This window comes from Raphanus sativus, chromosome 5, assembly GCF_000801105.2.
Source record: "Raphanus sativus cultivar WK10039 chromosome 5, ASM80110v3, whole genome shotgun sequence".
NCBI lineage: Eukaryota > Viridiplantae > Streptophyta > Magnoliopsida > Brassicales > Brassicaceae > Raphanus > Raphanus sativus.
The window spans coordinates 36,854,048-36,872,977 of NC_079515.1; the positions used below are offsets into that span (position 1 = coordinate 36,854,048).

The window sequence follows — 18,930 nt, forward strand, 5'->3', positions numbered from 1 at the left end:
CGAGCGTAGCCCTAGCCAGAGCAGCACCCTTGACTGCGCTTCTCCTCCGACGGCGGTTACGCCGGCGAGTGATGGTATTGTTCCGCCTCAGCTCGAGCTTCGCCTCGGCGGCGGCTATCAGATCCCGGTGGCGCGTCCTGTTTACTTCTTTGACGTTATGGGAGTCGGCAACGGAGGTCGTGCTCAGCCTCCGGTGGCGTCAGCTTTTAGGTCGCCGATGATGCATGTGGCTGCAAAGGTGGCTTGTGTGGCTCGGAGCGACTCTGATTCGTCGTCGGTTGTTGATTTTGAAGGCGTGATGGAGAAGAGATCTCAGCCGTTAGATCTAGATCTAAACTTGCCTCCTCTGTCGGAACAGGCCTGAACTTATCGAAGGTGGTCGTGGTCGTGTTCATCTCCGACGGTTATGCGTTTTTTTTTTGTTTGGGAGCTGAGAAAAGTTCGTTTTTCTCGTAGTTTTTTTTTATTCTCTCACTCTACAATAATTATTATCGGGTTTAAAAAGTTAAATCGGGAGAGAAGAATATAATTTTAGCTGACATGGATCGTTATGTACATATTATTACATAACTGGAGATCTGAACTTTTGTTGTGTGCTTTTTTGCGACTTGGTTTCACCATGTTGTTCCTCTGTAGCCTTTTATTTTGTTATTGCAAATTTTATATCAATAATTTGGTAATCTTCGTAATTATGTTTATCTTACTTTTCACTCCGCAATTGTTTCTAAATATCTAAAATCACTTATTTTTTGGTATAAGTTTGATTAAAAATTCTGAAATTACTTATTTCTTCATTTGGCATTGATTTGGTAAAATCGCAAAAATAACTGAAGTTGGAGTATATGATAAAACTTAAATAGATACAATACAAGTTTCCAGCAGACATTTTTCTAAAAAATCAAAAAGAAAGTTTCCAGCAGACACGCAGCCGACGTGTGTGGAGCCCTTTTTCTCTGCGTACTTTAGAAAAAATAATTGCCGTTTACGTCACCATTTAGGGACTGCATAAAGAGTACGAACTACTCCTTTTCTTCTAATTGCTGAGTTCGAAATTTGAGTTTCGAAAGATGAATGAATTGTTCGAAAAGATGAATGAATAAAAAAGAAGATGAACGAATATTAATACTCTTAGGTTCTGACAGAAAGAACCTAGATTTTTAAATAGATAGATTCTGCTGTTCAAAAGATAAGTTCAATACCAGATAACAAGAGAAGGTACTAGTTATTATTTTCTCAATTAAAAAGGTTCTCCGTCTGAGTAAAAACATAATCTAAAAAACAACTAGCAATGTGTTTTGTTTTTGTTTATATGAATATACTGGTTAACAATACCAACCTATCAAGATTAATGGTACTATGTATATATCTCACTATTTAGATATTTCAAAAAATATATAAAACTGAGTGGTTTCTAGAGTCATTATACCCGTTAAACTAGTCATATAATTTATAAAATATTTATTACCCCCTATTATTTTCCTATATGGACATGATATGGTTGGTTAATAAGTTTTTTTTATTCTTTCCACTGGTTTTGATTTTGTGCGTGAACACATTATTGTTTATTTCTGTGAAAGTATTGATAATGCGATGCATTTGAATACGGGTTGGTGTAAGATGAAATGCGGTTAGGAAAATGGTAATGGTTGTGGGCTGGAGCAAAACGGCGACGTATAAGAAGGTGTGGGAGAAATCGGCTTCATAATGAGAGGTAGAGAAGATAGGTTTGATTGGATTCTTGTCCCCAACTCTGCAATCAAAAAGGCAAAGAAACCACCTCTTCGTGATTCCCGCGTAGATCCAATGGTTAGATTCAACTCTTTTTCCACGTGGATGGATCTGAACATTTTGGAGTAATAATTATCAAAAATAAATAAACGGTGAGGCGGCACCGACGGTGAAGCAGCACAAGTAATCCTTTTCAAAAGACCGAATCAGTGACAATGGTGCCCACATTTCCTCTTTTCTTTAGTATTGATGGAAACTATTGGTAGCGAGCAAAATAAAAATTGCTAAAAAAACTTACTTATTCTTGGGTTCACCCATAGAGTGAATCTAGAGTTAAATAAGGAAACAAAATATTATCAAGTTATATTATGTTTTTAAAATAAAAATGTTAAAAATAAATAAAAATAGCAATATACGCAAAAAAAATAAAAAAAATTTAAATCCGTCATCAAAACAGTAAGCCTAAACTCTAAAATTTAAATTAAAAACATTAAACATTAAATCTTAAAAATACCAAATCCTTAATTCTAAAAAAAGTTTAGGATTTATCCAAAGGTTTAGGATTTAGAGTTTAGGATTTAGGGTTTAGTATTTCGATGACGGCGTTAAAATATATATTTTTTTTTTGCATATACTAGAATTTAAGATTTAGAGTTTAAGATTATCCAAAGGTTTAGCATATATCCAAGGGTTTAGGGTATACTCACGGGTTTAGGATTTATGATTTAGGATTTAGGATTTATTTTATTCTTTGGAAATGTTAAAATATTTTTTTTTTAAATTACTTTTTGTAACTACTATTATTTATATTTGTTTTTATTTTATTTATTTTAAAACATAAAATAATTTGACAATATTTTATTTCCTTATTTAAAAGATATTAATTGTGAAATGAATGATTTATATTGGTTGGGTGAACTGAAGAATAACTCTTTTTATACAAAGTGTTTCAACCGTATAGTTTGATTTGCTAATGTATTACACAAGTGATAAGATTATTGGACAGTAGACAGAGAGTATTAGGGCCGGCGCGCATGAAAGGGGCATGGGATGTAAATTCCCTGTTGACGAGGTTTATGTCGGGATTCTTGGTTGTCTTCACGTGCATCTCCACCGTCCGATAAAGTTTGATATTCACTGTTTTTTTTGTAGTAGTCTATTATATTTGTTTATTACCCACCCATTAGTTTACGTGAGTACTCCACACATTTAAATATTTTCATTTTGGTCCCTCATTTTATCATCTTGTCGTCTCACTCTCGTTGACTTTCTATATTAGAACTACATAATAATTAATTTCAGATTATTAAAAATTCTTGCTTGATTAAGAAAAAATGGTAAGATTATGAGCCATATAAAGCGATGTTGTTTACTCCCTTAAAAATTCGTTTTTTCGAAAGAAAAAAACTATATAAAGCGATAAATTTATACGGAGTACTAGAATAAACAAGATACACGTTAGTTGCAGATACCGCTATCAAGATCAAATCACAATTATTAAAAAGCTACAGATATAAATACGTATTAAAATATTACTATAGTGGGAATAATTCATTTAAAGGTTAAAGACACGTGTGAAACGAGATTAGCTGCGGCGGCCGCTTTACATGGGCTAGGACCCACACGCTTCATACTAAGGTCATCCAGAATCTCAATCCCAACCAACCAGATTTTTTCCCTCCTTTTCCTTCTCACCCGATGCCAAGTCGGCCATTTACACCACACTTACTATTCATATTATTGCTTGTTCGCCCCTCTCTTTCTGATATTTACTACCACAGTGCCATAATTATATATAGAACTAACACAACCACTTATGGTACACTGCATTAATCAAACTTCCCAGACCCAACAAGTACAGTTTCAAAATTAGTTTCAAAAGTAACATCAATAACCGGGGTAACATTAATTAGAGTTTTGTAAGTTATTCTTTCTTAGCTAAATTAAAAAGAAAATCTTTATACGACTTCAAATCTGGAATAAATAAACGTACAAATTAAGTTATATGGTATTTTTAGCTTTTAGCTTCTTCAGTTGTTGTTGTGCTGGTAGGTCATTCTTTCTGCTATCTTTTGAGTATCTTCACTGTTCGACTAGTCAAAATTGTTTAGAATGATTATCTTTGTTTTGCAATTTTGTTAGTACAGTTTAGTGTTTTGTTGTTGTTGCTCTTTTCTTAATTTTCCATGCTGTAGCCCTTTTTCTTACTTTCAATAGAAAATTTGGCTTTAATAATAGGGAGTTATATGGCATTTTCATCGAATTAAGTTTCAATGCAATTTGTGGCAAAAAATATCACTAATAAAAAAGTAGGAGTTCGAACGAAGAAGAATACTCCCTCTGTTTTTAAATAATACATATTTTGAGATTTTCACACTTTTTAATAAAACATATTAAAATTTACTTATTAGTGTATAGTTTTTTGTTATTTTATATTTCATATATTTCTAAACTAATAAAATTTCAAGAAATGCAATTAATGTTTTTGAGATTCACAATTATTCATAATTAGTTAACAAAAATTACATTGAAAATATGAAAAATACATCTTTTTGAAACAAAAAAAATTCCTAAAACATACATTTTAAAAAACAGAGGGAGTAGAATACACGGATGAGAAAATTTTGTTAAAAAGTTCCAACCAATGGGAAGCTGCCACGGTAGTTGCTTCACCTGGACACATGTTACCAATTATGGGAACAGGTGGCGCTTTATGATGTCGTAACGTGACAGACAGTCACAATAGAAGATGGTTGCGTCGGCTGAGTGCGCTGATATTCCCACGTGTGGCCGCGCGCGAAGTAGGTCCATAGGCTATAGGGTCCAAGTGCTATGTTGACGCGGCGCGTGAGCCACGTGTTGGTGTTGTTGTTAGTACAAAACACCTTATTGGAACTCTGCAAACAAAACAAGGACCACTTATTCCATTTACGTATGTATTTATATTCATACGGTAACACTCATTCGTGTCTCCTTTCATTTTATTTATTTATTTATTTATTTCGTTAATTGATTGTGAGAGGTCACCGCTACCGTTAAAGTGCCGTTAGGTCCGCTGAACTGTCGTCTTTCGGTGAAACTTCGAGGAAAGCTTATTGGGCTTCACGTGTCCTTTTGACATTTACAGTGACGCCGTCAGTTCCTTTTTTATTTTATTTTTTTTCCAACTAAGATTTTATTATGGACTTAAAAACACATAAACGAGTAAACAACAAAACACAAATAAAGAAGATAAACAATGGGTCGAAGCCCAGTCTTCAAACCCACGCGGCACTCCAAACCACGCGTCAAAGAACACGCATGGACGTCCACGTGTTGAAACCACAACATCGACAAGACACGCGTCGCACTTCCATCGAATCGCGATCCACCGACCGAAGCCGACGTCGAAGAAAATGAAACAAACTGCTGCTTCGCCGGGTCTCTCCGAAACCAGAACCACCGCGTCGAACAACATCGATACCGGAGCTCAAACTAGGCGGAATTCGTCATCGGGAAAGTCCCGAGATCGCCTCCCGAACCTCCAGATCAATTTTCTTCTCCCCTAGGCTTCCTTCCTCGGAGAGCTTCACCGAGACTAAACAGGATCTCATCCCGAAGCGAAGCCACCCGAAACACCAAATTCTTAATCGGACTCTCCGATTAGCCAAACAAAAGAACCGCCGGCGAGAACAAAACCACCGCACGGCACCAGAACCTTAAGCCGACTGTTTACCCTTTCTAGTAGGTACAACGCCGGAGACAGAGCCGACCGGCCATCAAAGAAATGATGCGCCGCCGGAAGCTGGTGATAACTCCCAAAAAAAACTAGACAAGAAAAGAAAAAAACAGTAGAGGCGGACAGGCCAGACCGGGGGTGGCTGTGGAAGCCTATCCCACCGGCCGGAAGCTTTAAATTCGTCGGTTGTCTCTAGAAAGAAGGCGGAGCCAAAAAATCTAGAGAGAGACAGGAGTCTTGATTTAGATGGAGTGTTTTCCTTTTTTATATATATTGACAGAATTACAAATATGTAAATAGTGTTTTTGAACTTGTATAGTAGTAGTATATAAACCGATTTCTGGTTCTTTTGGTTTAAGGCGTATCTGGTTGGTCTAATTGAGTCATTTATATAAACCAGGCCAATTGTACATTTGATTAATTAGTGAGAATGGATTTATTTACTCATATGGAATCAGATATATGAACTTAACACTGAATAACACGAACTTTTCTCCAAGAGAGCAAAATACCCAAACTAATATATTTGTAAACATGAATATAATATATACTACAGTACGTGTTTTTCTTCTTGGTTTGAAACCATTCGCAAATAACCGAACCATATCCAGACAGGAATAATAACAAAATCTCGTAGAGCCCACTTAACGGCCCATGTAAAGTATCATTTAGAAACATTTTTCGGCCGTTTATTAGTTACAGGTTTAGCAACAACGGTGGGGGCGAGACGTCAGTCATAGCAGCCACAAAAAGCGGCGACCGAAGCTGACTTGCAACTACTGACGTTCGTGTCATCTTCCCCGCCATTCTCTCTCTCTCTCTCTCTCTCACTCCAAACAAAATAATCATGCATTTACGCCTGTTCTGTATTACGTCAACATATTACATTTTTAATCGTGTTCTCATCTTCAAGCCATGACCGGTAAGGAAGTTCTCCACAAGATGAAGGAATCCGTCATGGTATTGTTTCTTTCTTGTTTCCCACATTTCTTGGAAAAAAACCCGCTTACGTTTCAAGATCTCGATAACCAGCTATTATATTTGAATGATCAAACGTAGCTGGATTCCATGTATCCGTTAGAGCCAGACAAGCTTGTTGTTGTTGGAATCCGAGATGAGCTTACGAGCTTACGGTTCTTGATATAATTAGGGTTTCGATACTCTCGGTTCTTTCTTCATTCCCACGTTACTTGAAAATATCGCTTGCGGTTCGAGATTTCGACAATCTAGCCATTATAAGTATCTACAGTCCATGTATCCGTTAGATCCAGATAAGCTTGTTGGATCTGAATACTAGACATACTTAGGGTTTCAACACTCTGTCTTTTCTAACAAGAAACTTGGCCTCTGTTATTATCTTTTTTGGTATAGGAGAAAGTTGGGCTTGGTACGTCTGCAGATTCAGGGAAAGGCAAGAGCAAGATGTCAAAGCAGATCACACATGGTTTCCACTTGTTGAAAGGGAAAGCTCTCCACGAGATGGAGGATTACGTGGTAGCCAAGTTTAAAGAAGTCGATGACAATGAGCTTGGCCTCTTTGCTATATTCGATGGCCATCTCAGCCACGAGATTCCTGACTACTTGTGCTCCCATTTGTTTGACAACATCTTGAAAGAGGTAGGTTAACTTCTCTAAACCTGCATGAATATGAACTTATATAAAAAGCTTGCATGCAGCCAAATTTCTGGCAAGAACCTGAGAAAGCGATCAAGAAAGCTTACTACATAACAGACACTAAGATTCTGGACAAAGCTTCTGACTTGGGGAAGGGTGGTTCCACTGCTGTGACTGCTATATTAATCAACTGTCAGAAGTTAGTTGTTGCTAACGTTGGTGACTCTCGAGCTGTTTTTTGCAAAGGTGGTGTTGCCAAGGCACTCTCTGTTGATCATGAGCCAAACATGGAGAAAGATGAAGTAGAGAACAGAGGCGGATTCGTTTCAAACTTTCCTGGTATCTTCTTTTAGTTAATATACTCTAGTCTTGCTGTTGTTGCATATGCTTGAAGTTCTGTTTTTGCTGAAAACATTCAGGGGACGTTCCTAGAGTTGATGGTCAACTGGCTGTCACAAGAGCCTTTGGTGATAAGAGTTTGAAGATGCATTTGAGTTCAGAACCATATGTTACAGTGGAGATCATTGGTGATGATGCTGAGTTTCTTATCCTCGCAAGTGATGGACTTTGGAAGGTTTTAGTTCTATCACAATATTACTCTCAACAAGTCACTAGCTAGTACTGTTGGCTGATTATTTAGAATCTTATAGGTCATGTCTAACCAAGAAGCGGTTGACTCGGTTAAGGGAATAAAAGATGCAAAGTCTGCAGCAAAGCACCTTGCAGAAGAGGCTGTTGCAAGAAAAAGTTCAGATGATATCTCAGTGGTGGTCGTGAAGTTTCAGTGAGCTCGCTTCACGGTTAGTCGTCTGCTCCTTTTTAAGTAGCATTATTCTTACACATAACAAGGATGCAGTCGAGACTAGAGAGTTAAAAACACATCATAATCATTTCTTGAAACATACAAGATCACTTAACATAACTAGATGCAAGAGTATGAAAACATAACTAAACTTTTGTAGATATATATTGGTGTAGGATTCAGTACCACTAGTCACTTTACTTCTCTAATGGAATAAATACTTTATTACGTGATATGCTTACTCCCCCCTCTCTCAAAATGTTATCTCTATTGCATAAGCCTTCTGTGGTTTTGGCTACAAGCAGAACATATAGCACATTTAAGAAGAGCTGGAGATCATCATTTACACATGGTCCTCTCTTGTAACTTTCATATTATCATTAGAAGCAGACAAAGACCCTAATAAATGGTGACAACCTTTGTTGATGTAGACTATTGGGTTCCTCTGGTTGCAACCTTAGTGGTCATCTATTGTTTGGACCCACCTAGACAAAGATGGAAAGTAAACAATTGAGGTCACTTTATATAGGAGGTCAATGCAACCGTAACTTGGAACAATTCTTGATAGAGATGCTGTGATTTTTAATGTTTTAGAGTTTCTCTGCTCAAAAGAGATTTTCTTCACATAAAGTACCACCTAAAATGACAAAATCCTTACTTGTCTTTAACCCTGTCGTTTTTATTCTTTGACAGGAGGGAAGAAGAGAGACGTCTGCTGATTCCATTTTTTCATAATTCTTACTGGCTCTGAAACAAGTAAAGAATCTTTGAGTTTGGAGCAGCTAAAGACTCACAACATGAAACACAGCATTGGCTTTTCCTCTGTAAAGATGAAATAATCACCATTTTTTTTACTCTTCTACTTTTTTTTCTTCTATTCCAACTGTTAACTGTGGGAATAAAAGTTAACAGTCGAGGCTTTCTTTGTTCTCTTTTTTTTTGGTCAAACATTGTAACTTTTTTCTTACTTATACATTATAGCAGTGTATGAAAGAGAAATAGTTAGAGCTAGTAGTGGGTAGTGAAAGAGACATGACATAAAAGGTTTCACATGCCAAACTGTACTCATGTCTTGAATCTATTATCTATGACTCGAGGCTTTTGGGGTTTACAAAGCTGCATTTGTTTAAACATAAATAAAATAATTGTTTGCCCATTTCTTCTCACATCTCCCATTTAAATCCCTCCATCTTCAATTTTTGGCAATGCCTAGAATTGAATTGTTTTTAGCATAAGCTTATAGGTGAACTATATGATTTTGGCTTTCGTTTTATAAGCGCTATTGAGCGCAAGGAAGAAGTAATACTTTTGAAATGTTGTGGAGAACAAAGTGAAAAAGGTAAAATATGTTAAGTTAATAATGTTGGACGTCACGTTAACCCTCATCTCCCTTTTGTTAAAAATGTTAATTCAATGGACATTTACAGACTTTTGATCTTTTCACGTATTTAATGATTATTGGGGTATTCAAAAGATTAATTATTGGGTTTAAATTGTAAACCATAGTCAAAATTTGATTATATTGTAGATGATATTGATTTATGGTTTCACACCTATGAGGGTCATAAGATATACATAATTAGTGCAATATAATCTTGAAACTCATTAACAAATTTTACTAGATATCATCTCTTTACATTCAGTTCTAACATAACTTTTTTTTGCAACTTCACTTTTCCATAGATCATTTATTTCTTTGTAAATTACTTTCCACTGAGATTTTAAGTTTTTCTTAGAACTAGTAGAAACCATATATCAACAAAAGCCAAAAACAAAATCCACAAGTACCTTTTTTAATTACTTACTTACCTATGATACCTCTAGCAACTAGGTCTAGCAGCAACTCTCCACCGAGTCCAGCCAAAACTGCATTAACATGTCCTACTCCATGATCTAGTGTAAAATCACTTAAATTACAAAAAATCACTTATAAGCATATTTGGAAGGAAAATAATCTAAAAGTTTATCACTCAATATACTTTCTAAATTTATTATGAAATATGAATCTGTCATATCACTACTGATCAATAATTTAACGTAGATAAACAATATAAAAATCATCTTCAAATCTCAATATAATGGCACATAATCAATTTTTTTCTATTTTCTATTGTTTTTTCATTATTTATTTTAAAAACATTACACTAAACCTACTGATAGTTGAATAACACAATTATTTAATAAAACTGAAAATTAAATAATGCTAAAATTTAAAATATTTATAAAAGTATAGAAGTATTTAACTTAATAATAACATTTAAAAATTGATGAAATACATAAGTAGATAGCAGTACATAACACTAAAATCAAAGAAAAATTTATTTAAAAACAATCAATTGAACTTTATTCAATAACCCAACTTGGTAATTCTCGACAAAAGTATATGTTAGATGAAAGTCTAATATATATATTTCCGATATTAGATAGAAAAAGTCTAATATATATATTTTATTCAATCTCACTTAAACTTCAACAAATACATGAAGACTTAGGTTCAACTAGAGTCAGATCAAATCGGATGCCAGCCACATGTTCAACTAAAGCTAAATTATAATATTGTCTGCTTTGTGTCTAAACACTTATATCTAATTCAATCTCACTTAAATTTCAACAAATACATGAAAACTTAGGTTCAACTAGAGTCAAATCAAATCGGATGCCAGCCACATGTTCAACTAAAGCTAAACGATAATATTGTCTGCTTTGTGTCTAAACCCTTACAGATTTGTTGAGTTAAGCATGATATAAATATTAGACTTTTTCTATATTTTTATCTAATATCTAATGAGATTTGGATACTAATATAACATCCCAAGTTGTGTGATATACGGAAAGACTTAAGAGAATTGATTTGATTACGTATGTCATCAAAGTTGACTTACCTTTTCCGTCACACATCCGTTTAGAACTCCAGAGTTAAGCGTGTTTGGGCTGGAATAATGAAAAGATGGTTGACCTATCGGGAAGTGATTCGCGATACCGTGTAAGTGAGGCCAAAGCATGGGGAAAAGTCGGGTGGTGATTGCAGGGTCAGTAAACAATGATTTCGAGCCTTGAAAAACTAACGACCGACTGTCGGATGGGATGAGACCCATGGGCCGAGAGAGCAGGCGTGGATTACAGGTAATTTCTTCTTAAAGTATACAGAGAGGAGAATGCCTATTTACGTTTGTATACATGCAGTTTTTGAAGATATCTACAAACAAAAACGATTGTTACTTTTCGTAGCTTAATCCATTGTTTTTTTAAGCTAATAAAAGCAAATTGAAATCAAATGTAACTTATGTTCACTCATAAATCTTCAAGGAGCAACACATACGGTGACTTATTTTCGCCGCCAGTTAGCTGATGCAGCTCCTCCACACCTCTATACTCGTCGTGTCGAGAGGCTGACTCACATCCTTCAGCTCCACAGCGACTTGTCCTCTTGAATCCTGTTGCCCTCGTCATAATGTTATTTGGCCGTTCTAATTGTGGACCATTTAAGATGCTTATGTTACTAAGAAAGGCTTACTTGTCAGTTTGATTGTGCCAAATTACAATAAGCACGTAGGTGTTTGACATAGTTACTTTTCCCATACGTCAAGAGTTAGATTCTCTTTAATTTGCTTTCCTGCAGATCACTCAAGTACTTCTATTTCAAACACAACCAATGAGTTTATGCAGAGATGAAGGAAGACGAGAGTAAAAACAGAGGAGCATTAGAGAATCTCTTGAAATTTCTAAAACTAGTTGTTATACCATTCTGTGAAAAATACTAGATTTAGCTTTTTGGCTCATGTAACAAGACATTAAAATTGAGTTCTGTTGATATTATTTGTAATTTCTCAGGAGATGTAATCAATCAAGTCTCTTGACTGTAACTATAAAGTGGATTTTCAATCCATAGTGTTCACTATATAGTGAATGCTTCTTGTTTTTTCAGACCACAATAAAAGAAACATATCAACTAACATCTAAGGGTATGACACTATAAGCTAACTTTGAAAGTCTATTAAGCAGCTCCTCCTTCCAATCAGGTAAAGTCAAAACCCTTTTAGTGTGCATTTCCTTCTTCAGTTCACCGTAAAAGTAAAACGCCAAGGGAGAGAGCGAGAGCAAGTGCAGCAGATGAAACTCCCCAAACCCAGTATTGATGTGCTCTTCTACGGTTTAGAATGGCTTTAGGGAGAGCTTCAGTTCCTCTTCCACGGTGTTTGTACCTGAAACTTCTCTTCTTTGGAAACATTGATCTCTGCTTCTCTTTCCCTGAGACTGCTAAACTCCTAACCTCTTCCAGCTCATTGCTTACTTCTTGTGATTTGTCTAGTTCAGAAGAGTTTGCTGCAGCTTTCTTCTTAGCTTTCTTCTCACACTCCTGAAAACAAAATAAAGAGTTAAAAAAGAAAAAAACAGAATAAATGAATAGAAAGAGATTATGATATATTATGTAATTTGCCTTGAGTTTCTTTTCAGCTTCCTTTTGAGCTCTTAAAGCAGCTTTAGCAGCAGCTTTCTCTTGTAGCTTCTTCTTCCTTTCCATTGCTAACTTAGCTTTCTCTAGCTGCTCTTCTCGTTTCATCTCCTTCATAGTCTCTTCATCAACCTCTTCTTCTTGCTTTTTCGGGTTCTCATACACCGGGAACTCCAAATCTGTAACTACACTCTCTTCATCACTTGACCTGTTGAAATCTATCACCTTCTTCCTCACTTCTTTCTTTTGTTTAGCAGTGATTACAGTTCCATCTTGAGACGAGTTGGAGCCGGAGTCTTCTCTATGCCTCTTGTGCATTACCACCATTCCTTCTTTTTTATTCTTCACTAAAGCTTGCTTTTCTTGAACAACCTGAGCTTTGCTTTCTTGATCTCTAATCCGTCCATCTAAACTCAGCTCTCTTTCATAGAGTGAAAGAGAGATTCTTTTCACGTAATCATCTCTATAAGCCTTGTCATTGTTCCAACTAGTCATGAATCTATCAACCTATAACCAAAAAAAATAGACAGAATCAAGAACAGTTTCTTGAGAGTCTCATTCACTTCAAGATCTAGATTAGATTAAACAAACAAACCTCGGAGCTAGAGAACACTTCAAGATCTCTAACGTTTCCAGAAGCAGCTAGTTCTTTAGCTTTCCTCATAACAGCAAGGCTCTGGAAATACGCAGCATTCTAACAACACAGATAACATCATGTTAATTACATCTCTAAGATCATTATCCATAAATAAAGCAAAACTAAGAAAGAGACAAAAAGGCTTGTATACCCCTTTGTCTCGTTGTATCCTCAGCATTTTAATCCTTTCATATGATCTGTCTCTCAGCTCAAGTACGTGCGCCATTTCCACATCCAACATCATCATCTTGTTCTGAATCTGTCCCAGTTTTTCACTCAAGCGGTTAATGTTCCATGTAGTGGCTTCAAGCTCCTTCTTTACTTCATTCAGTTCCACAGCCATTAACTGACGAGGTCAAAACAAAACAACTCACATCATTAGATTCAACAATGTTGGTGAAACCAAATAAGTCAGAGAGCTTTACCTTGAGACGGTCTATGGAAGCTTCTTTCTGCACAAGAGAATCCTCATTTGATACTATCTCGTTAGACTTATCTGTCTCTTTAAGCACCCAGTGTTCTTCCTCCAAACCAATGCTTCCATGTTCAATCACGTAGTGTGCTATGTAAATCTGCATCCACCCACCATTAAAACATGTCTACAATCAGCAAACTAAAAAAAAAACCCTTTTTCTTGTTACGCAAGGAAGGATTTAAAGAATCACAAGATGGTTGAGTTCGTCCATTGAAAAGCAAAGCTGGTCTGTGCTAGAGCACCGTTGATTACGTAGAGCTTCCAGCAGAGCATCAAACTCCTTCTTCTTCTCCTCGAAAACCATTTTATATCCTTCTGATTTTGGACCCAAACTCTCCAATTTAGCATACAAAGACGAAATCTCAGCCTACCAAAAAAATAAATAAATAAATTTTGTAACGTAAACATCAAGCAACACGATTAGGGCAACAAAGAAAGAACCAAAAGGCTGGCTCACCCTTTCGGTTTTCTGAGCATTTGAGATATCAATCCGGAGTTTATTATACTGGTAGATCTCTGAATCAGCTTCGTTGATCTTGGCTTTGATCTCGAAATCATCGTAAGCCGGTCGCTTAACGAAGTAGAACGAGAAAGGCTTATTAGCTTCAGGCCATTCTTCTTCAGCAGCACCTCCCGGCGAACTATCTCCTGAAAACACAGTGCCGTCTTCTTCGGTGGTGACCGTTGATTCACCGCAGGTTGAGCCACTTGATTGGTCGCTTCCGAAGAGTATTAGGTCGCTCATCTCCGGCGGAGACACCACCTCGAAGCCGTCACAGAGTATAATCTGCGCACCCATTTTTCAGGTTCTTGTTTCTTACTGTAAGAACCGCGAGAATGAAACTGATATCGAGGCAATAGATCTGAAGAAGAAAACGACAGAATCGAGGAGAGAGATTTAAGACAGTGTTTGACCTTATAGGGGGGCTGTAAAAAAGAAAAAAAGTTGTCGGAATTTACCTTGGAAATCAAATGAGTTTCAAACAGTTTCTTCAGAATATCTTTAGGGTTTTGTCTGAATATGAAATCTGATCGGATAACGGATCTTGGATCCTGGATTAACTAATAATAGCAACCTAAATCGTTCCTACTCCGCCGTTACGACTCGTTCTTTATTAACTGTACTCCACAGCATTCCTTCACACCTTGCAAATATAGATTATTTGTACAGCAAGATATTAGGAGATATGGGTTCTCAATAGTTGTAAGTTTCAGTTTATGTATCTGTCCAAGATCTTTAAAAAGAGAGAGAAAGAAACTCTGTTTTTTATTCTCTATCAATGGAGAGAGAGAAGAGGAGAGATTGGTTCAGACAGGTTTTTCTTTTGGCTATGTATTCAAATCTCATGTCTTTTAATACTTTTATAATAAGAATCTCTAGAAATATCATTTTTAGGATATGTAGATTTAGTCAATAGTCACCCTCTATTTAAGGAGAGAAAATATTTCCATGTGATTTATCTAATCAAATTTGAAAAACGTCTTTTTTAATTACAGTCAATAAAACAGTAATTAGTATAATATATCATGAATTACAGAATATATTTTTCTAGACCAGGAAAGGGCAGGTTCTTAGTGATAAGAAGAAAAAACACAGTCCATAAAGTTTGGGAGGTCAAAGTCAACTCTTTCTTTTTTTTTGTTGACAATGTCAACTCTTACTACTAAAAAAAACTTTTTAAATTAATAATATTAGAACTATGATATTTATTAATTTATTAATTTATTAATTTTTTATAAATTAAAATTTATGTTGTTCAATTCAATTCAGTTATTTGGTGTGTAGTAAATATGTATCATAAATAAAGATGCATTTAAGTATAAATGATAAAAATAAAATATTTTAAATTTAATTAATTATTAGTTAATGAAATGTACTGAAAATATTAAAATATATTGTTCTGAATTATGTTTTAAAAATTATGCATTTTTATGTACGATGGAGTAATATTATCTTTCTATTTTATGAATTCATATGTAATATAATATAAGAAAATAGTTTTATTATTATCAATATCATTATATTGCAGAATATCTTTTACTTGACCTGGAAATATTGCCTCTTAATGTTTATTGACAAAGAAAAAAAAATTCTTTCCATAATAGTTAGTTTATGATGGTCAAAGTCAACTCATATTACCATATAAGTTAACTATTGACTGGGTTGACTAGTTAATTCTATTTCTATTTTATGAATTGCAATATTTAAAATATTTTGCCAAAAAAAAGTTTTTTTTTATAATTGTGGAGAATTCCATGACACCTTATGTTTAAATATACAATTAATCCATCTAAATGACACGGTTAGGTGTGGTCATACGAATCGAATACATGGTGAAAGTTGCAAGTAAAATTTTCTTTACTACTAAGCCAAAACGATTTGGTTAAAGAAAAAAAATTATTTCTTGACTAAGATAAAACAATATTTATTTTATTCAGGAAATATTTTAATTACGATTTGTCAAAAAAATATATTTTAACTACGTTAATAACATACGTATGAATCATAGTATTAAATGCTGACAAATCATATGCCATTGACCATAACTTGACATAAATACGATCGTTCTAGATAAAATTGTTCTGACTCACTGCACTGAGAAAGCATATGCCATTGACCATACCCATAACGTTTCCTAAAATCCATTTACTATAAAAGTTTAAGTTGATCAATATCATAGTTGCTTGCCTTATCGCATACCAAAACCAGTAGGAAACTGACGGGGCAAGTTTAAGTTGATCAAATATCAAAGTTTAAGTAGAAATTGCCTTTTAGTGGACACACGTTACGTAAAGAGAAGTTAAGCAACGGACGGGACAGAAACAAAATGTGTCAACAGTTTATAACCCGTTAAAGTTCTCGAATAAGTACGTTTTATTGACTAAAAGCTATAATTATAAATTGAAATATATACCGCAAAATTGAAATATATACCGCAAATCAAGTCAACAAACTTTAAATGCAAGATTCTTGGGCATGGAGACAAGACAACGAGAACTAACATGTAGATAATATGATATATTAGATTATAAGGGGCCATAAACCGATTACATCACACACCATAAACTATGAGTCATAAGAAAGATATGAGCTTAGTGAACAAAAAAAAAAAAAAAAGAAAGATATGAGCTTACTAGATGAGCTCACATCAACATTTATTCATATTACATTTTGATTCTAGTTGCAAGTGCAGTTGACGCAACTGCAGGTAGAGCCACACTTGCATTGGCAACCGTTCTCTTCTGCACCAACGTCCATGAACATGGCTTCCTTGTAGCTGCAAAACAAAACCAAAATCATCATCAACATAACCATCACCATAAGTCCATAACCGTAACCATCGTCTACAGTTACCTCTCCTGAGTCTCGACGATGTCGAATGTGTAGCTGGTTCCCTTCTTCCTGCAGTTAGATAAAGAGAAAGCATAGGTCAATCGCAATCTCTAGATCATAGTAAGAAAACAGAAAGAACACATAGGTTTTAGTCTCTTGGGCATAAGAAAACGTTCAGATTCATCAACAAATATTGAGATTTTTTTTTTTTTGGCAGAGTGGTGAAACAGAAAGAGAGAAGACTTAGAGCATCCACAATGGTGGATTCCATTGTGGAGTCCTTAAGATTAGTTTAGCATTAATTTTTTTGTTTTTTGTTTTTTTGAATAGTTAAGGACTTAATCAAAATGATCAAGTCCAATGGTGTTACTCTAATTAGAGTCCTTAGCGTTTTGTAACAAAACCACAAAACCCAACAATTTTCAGCGATTGATACAAAATCCTAAAACATAACAACAGTGAAATCTATGAAGCTGGAAACTGAATACCATGAAATTTATAACACAGTGTAAAACTTCCCTCCTCCAAGCGGACGACTTGAGCAAAACTTTTAGACATGTTCTTGATAAAGTCTGTCTGCAATGCAGCAGCAGCAGCGGGTTTATGTTCGTTTTCTCCTACTCTCCTGTAGATGGCAAGCTTGGCTGCCTTCTTGCCTTCCGTTCTTGAATTATCTTCTCCCTCTCTTCATAAAACCCAAAATCATCCAAGATTGAAGTCTCAGCATCGTAGTTCTTGAAAATCTTCAGCATCTCAATGCCTTCTAGTTTCACCTGTAGTTATTTTTTAGGTTGTGATTCTGCAAGTTGGTTTAAAAAAAAGATGTATCTTATAACACAAGAAAGCTTGAGAGGACTTACTTCTTGAGTGTCTCGAGTGTTCGTCACAGGCTTATTGTCATTGTTCTCCAATATAATGTGGCGGAACTGACTGTTTGGAACGTCTTTGATGGTGTGCCACTTCACCGGGAACTGTCCGTTCCATTTGTCTTGTTGCCAGTAATCAACGCTCTTCTCAAAATCCACAGGTCCTATCATCTCCGCTACTCCACAGAACTGAGAGCTAGCGTTTACCTGCAGTGACAACACCATTAGCAATTCTGTAGAAGGAAGGCAAATGCAGACACACACACACAGAGAAAAGGATTAGACTCGTACAGAGAACAGAAGAATTGGGTTTCATCTTTGACTGATTTTTTATGGATTCAAGCTACAAAAGATTCTTCTCATGAACCATAGCTGAAGAAACAGAGAAGCAAAACACACACATCAAACAGGGCAACACTTTTTAGCAAAACACACACATCCTATCTCTGTTAAAATCGAAACTTTATCATCCATCCACCCTTTAGAATTAAAATTGAAACTTTATCATCCATCCACCCTTTAGAATTAAAATTGAAACTTTATGAATATCTGAAAATATGTTACCAGTGGTGGCAAAGGTGGTTGGACGGGAAGCTACGAGTTTGGTAGGTGCAGTGAAGAAAAAGGGCTTCTTCACATCCGCGAAGGTTACATCTTCGCAGTCAAAAGAAGAATAATCATCATCCTTGAACCCTTTGAAATCAGCCTCGAATTCTTCGTCCAGATCGAAGAAACTGGATCGCTTCTTCGACTTCTTCTTCGAATTTTTTGGATCCGGCCAGATAAACTCGCTGGTGATGCGGCGGGACTTCGGCGGAAGGATGAAATCGGAGATTATTGATCCTCGACAAGGTGACTGCGAAGTCGAAGGGGTACGGATTCGTTACGTTGCTCGGCCCAATGACTAGATGCCACGTCGATACGGACTCGATCCGTAAACCCCTTATTTAAGGATTGATCCTTACCATTCCTTCTTTTTTTAATATTTCCCACACGTGTTAACATATGTTAACGAGCTAAGGATTTGGTGTGAGACGCCGTTGCGGCTGGTCTTACACGCACTGGGTCTTGTCAGCACAGTCGCAGCTTCCGCACTTGTCCGACATGATTTGTTTTCTTTTTTCTTTTCTTAACTGAAGTTGTTTCAGGTCTTGTGTGTGTTTTGTGTTGCTTGTTCTGCTTTGTGACCATACTTCAATTGTTATGTAATTTATACATGGATAGACAGTGGAGAATCTTGTGCAAGTTTATGTGGCAACCGAATATTTTTGGGTTACGGAGAAGAGAAGGCTTTCATTGCCAA

At 35.8% G+C, this 18,930-nt stretch overlaps 5 protein-coding genes across 7 annotated transcripts; 2 read left to right on the plus strand and 3 right to left on the minus strand.

The window, feature by feature from the left end:
* On the plus strand, positions 1-689 carry LOC108830335 (ethylene-responsive transcription factor 4; the record flags this gene model as incomplete). The annotated part of the gene is given in 1 exon segment (XM_018603937.2): positions 1-689. A coding segment is annotated over 1 exon segment (364 nt), but the record flags the coding sequence as incomplete, so codon positions are not given.
* A 5,491-nt stretch (positions 690-6,180) lies between these two features.
* LOC108830334 (probable protein phosphatase 2C 39) lies at positions 6,181-8,878 on the plus strand. Its single transcript, XM_018603936.2, has 6 exons — positions 6,181-6,406; positions 6,818-7,063; positions 7,123-7,399; positions 7,480-7,634; positions 7,711-7,860; positions 8,556-8,878. Exons 1-5 carry the CDS (start codon positions 6,362-6,364, stop codon positions 7,846-7,848), a joined length of 861 nt encoding a protein of 286 aa, XP_018459438.1. The 5' UTR covers positions 6,181-6,361; the 3' UTR covers positions 7,849-7,860; positions 8,556-8,878.
* Positions 8,879-11,669: 2,791 nt separating this feature from the next.
* LOC108830340 (proton pump-interactor 2) lies at positions 11,670-14,742 on the minus strand. 2 transcript variants are annotated; one of them, XM_056985996.1, is made up of 8 exons: positions 14,388-14,742; positions 13,885-14,290; positions 13,618-13,794; positions 13,378-13,524; positions 13,104-13,298; positions 12,911-13,009; positions 12,301-12,822; positions 11,670-12,219 (listed from the first exon to the last, which is right to left on the minus strand). In XM_056985996.1, the coding sequence occupies exons 2-8, from the start codon at positions 14,224-14,226 to the stop codon at positions 11,923-11,925; spliced, it is 1,779 nt and encodes a 592-aa protein (XP_056841976.1). In that variant the 5' UTR covers positions 14,227-14,290; positions 14,388-14,742; the 3' UTR covers positions 11,670-11,922. The 2 variants fall into 2 exon arrangements, with proteins under 2 accessions (XP_056841976.1, XP_018459444.1); XM_018603942.2 differs by having other exon boundaries at positions 11,670-12,822.
* A 1,684-nt stretch (positions 14,743-16,426) lies between these two features.
* Positions 16,427-18,839, minus strand: LOC108861371 (metallothionein-like protein 3). Its single transcript, XM_056986003.1, has 3 exons — positions 18,684-18,839; positions 16,783-16,830; positions 16,427-16,705 (listed from the first exon to the last, which is right to left on the minus strand). Exons 1-3 carry the CDS (start codon positions 18,731-18,733, stop codon positions 16,606-16,608), a joined length of 198 nt encoding a protein of 65 aa, XP_056841983.1. The 5' UTR covers positions 18,734-18,839; the 3' UTR covers positions 16,427-16,605.
* On the minus strand, positions 17,152-18,670 carry LOC108826271 (YTH domain-containing protein ECT3). 2 transcript variants are annotated; one of them, XR_001945410.2, is made up of 4 exons: positions 18,192-18,670; positions 17,919-17,999; positions 17,622-17,834; positions 17,152-17,534 (listed from the first exon to the last, which is right to left on the minus strand). XR_001945410.2 is itself a non-coding variant. In XM_018599656.2 (3 exons), exons 2-3 carry the CDS (start codon positions 17,796-17,798, stop codon positions 17,379-17,381), a joined length of 333 nt encoding a protein of 110 aa, XP_018455158.1. In that variant the 5' UTR covers positions 17,799-17,834; positions 18,192-18,670; the 3' UTR covers positions 17,152-17,378. The 2 variants fall into 2 exon arrangements, 1 of the variants encoding a protein (XP_018455158.1); XM_018599656.2 differs by lacking the exon at positions 17,919-17,999.
* Positions 18,840-18,930: the final 91 nt, after the last annotated feature.

Bases quoted from the DNA above. Each gene is read 5' to 3' on its own strand.
- LOC108830334 (XM_018603936.2), top strand. From the start codon at position 6,362: ATGACCGGTAAGGAAGTTCTCCACAAGATGAAGGAATCCGTCATG. The intron at 7,064-7,122 runs GTAGGTTAACTT...GCTTGCATGCAG, and splicing joins TTGACAACATCTTGAAAGAG to CCAAATTTCTGGCAAGAACC. The intron at 7,635-7,710 runs GTTTTAGTTCTA...AGAATCTTATAG, and splicing joins CAAGTGATGGACTTTGGAAG to GTCATGTCTAACCAAGAAGC.
- LOC108830340 (XM_018603942.2), bottom strand. From the start codon at position 14,226: ATGGGTGCGCAGATTATACTCTGTGACGGCTTCGAGGTGGTGTCTCCG. The intron at 13,795-13,884 runs GTGAGCCAGCCT...TTTTTTTGGTAG, and splicing joins ATGCTCAGAAAACCGAAAGG to GCTGAGATTTCGTCTTTGTA. The intron at 13,525-13,617 runs GTGATTCTTTAA...GGGTGGATGCAG, and splicing joins TGGACGAACTCAACCATCTT to ATTTACATAGCACACTACGT.
- LOC108826271 (XM_018599656.2), bottom strand. From the start codon at position 17,798: ATGATAGGACCTGTGGATTTTGAGAAGAGCGTTGATTACTGGCAACAA. The intron at 17,535-17,621 runs GTAAGTCCTCTC...AAATAACTACAG, and splicing joins ACACTCGAGACACTCAAGAA to GTGAAACTAGAAGGCATTGA.
- LOC108861371 (XM_056986003.1), bottom strand. From the start codon at position 18,733: ATGTCGGACAAGTGCGGAAGCTGCGACTGTGCTGACAAGACCCAGTGC. The intron at 16,831-18,683 runs GTAAGACCAGCC...ATCTAACTGCAG, and splicing joins GCTGACAAGACCCAGTGCGT to GAAGAAGGGAACCAGCTACA. The intron at 16,706-16,782 runs GTAACTGTAGAC...TTTGTTTTGCAG, and splicing joins ATCGTCGAGACTCAGGAGAG to CTACAAGGAAGCCATGTTCA.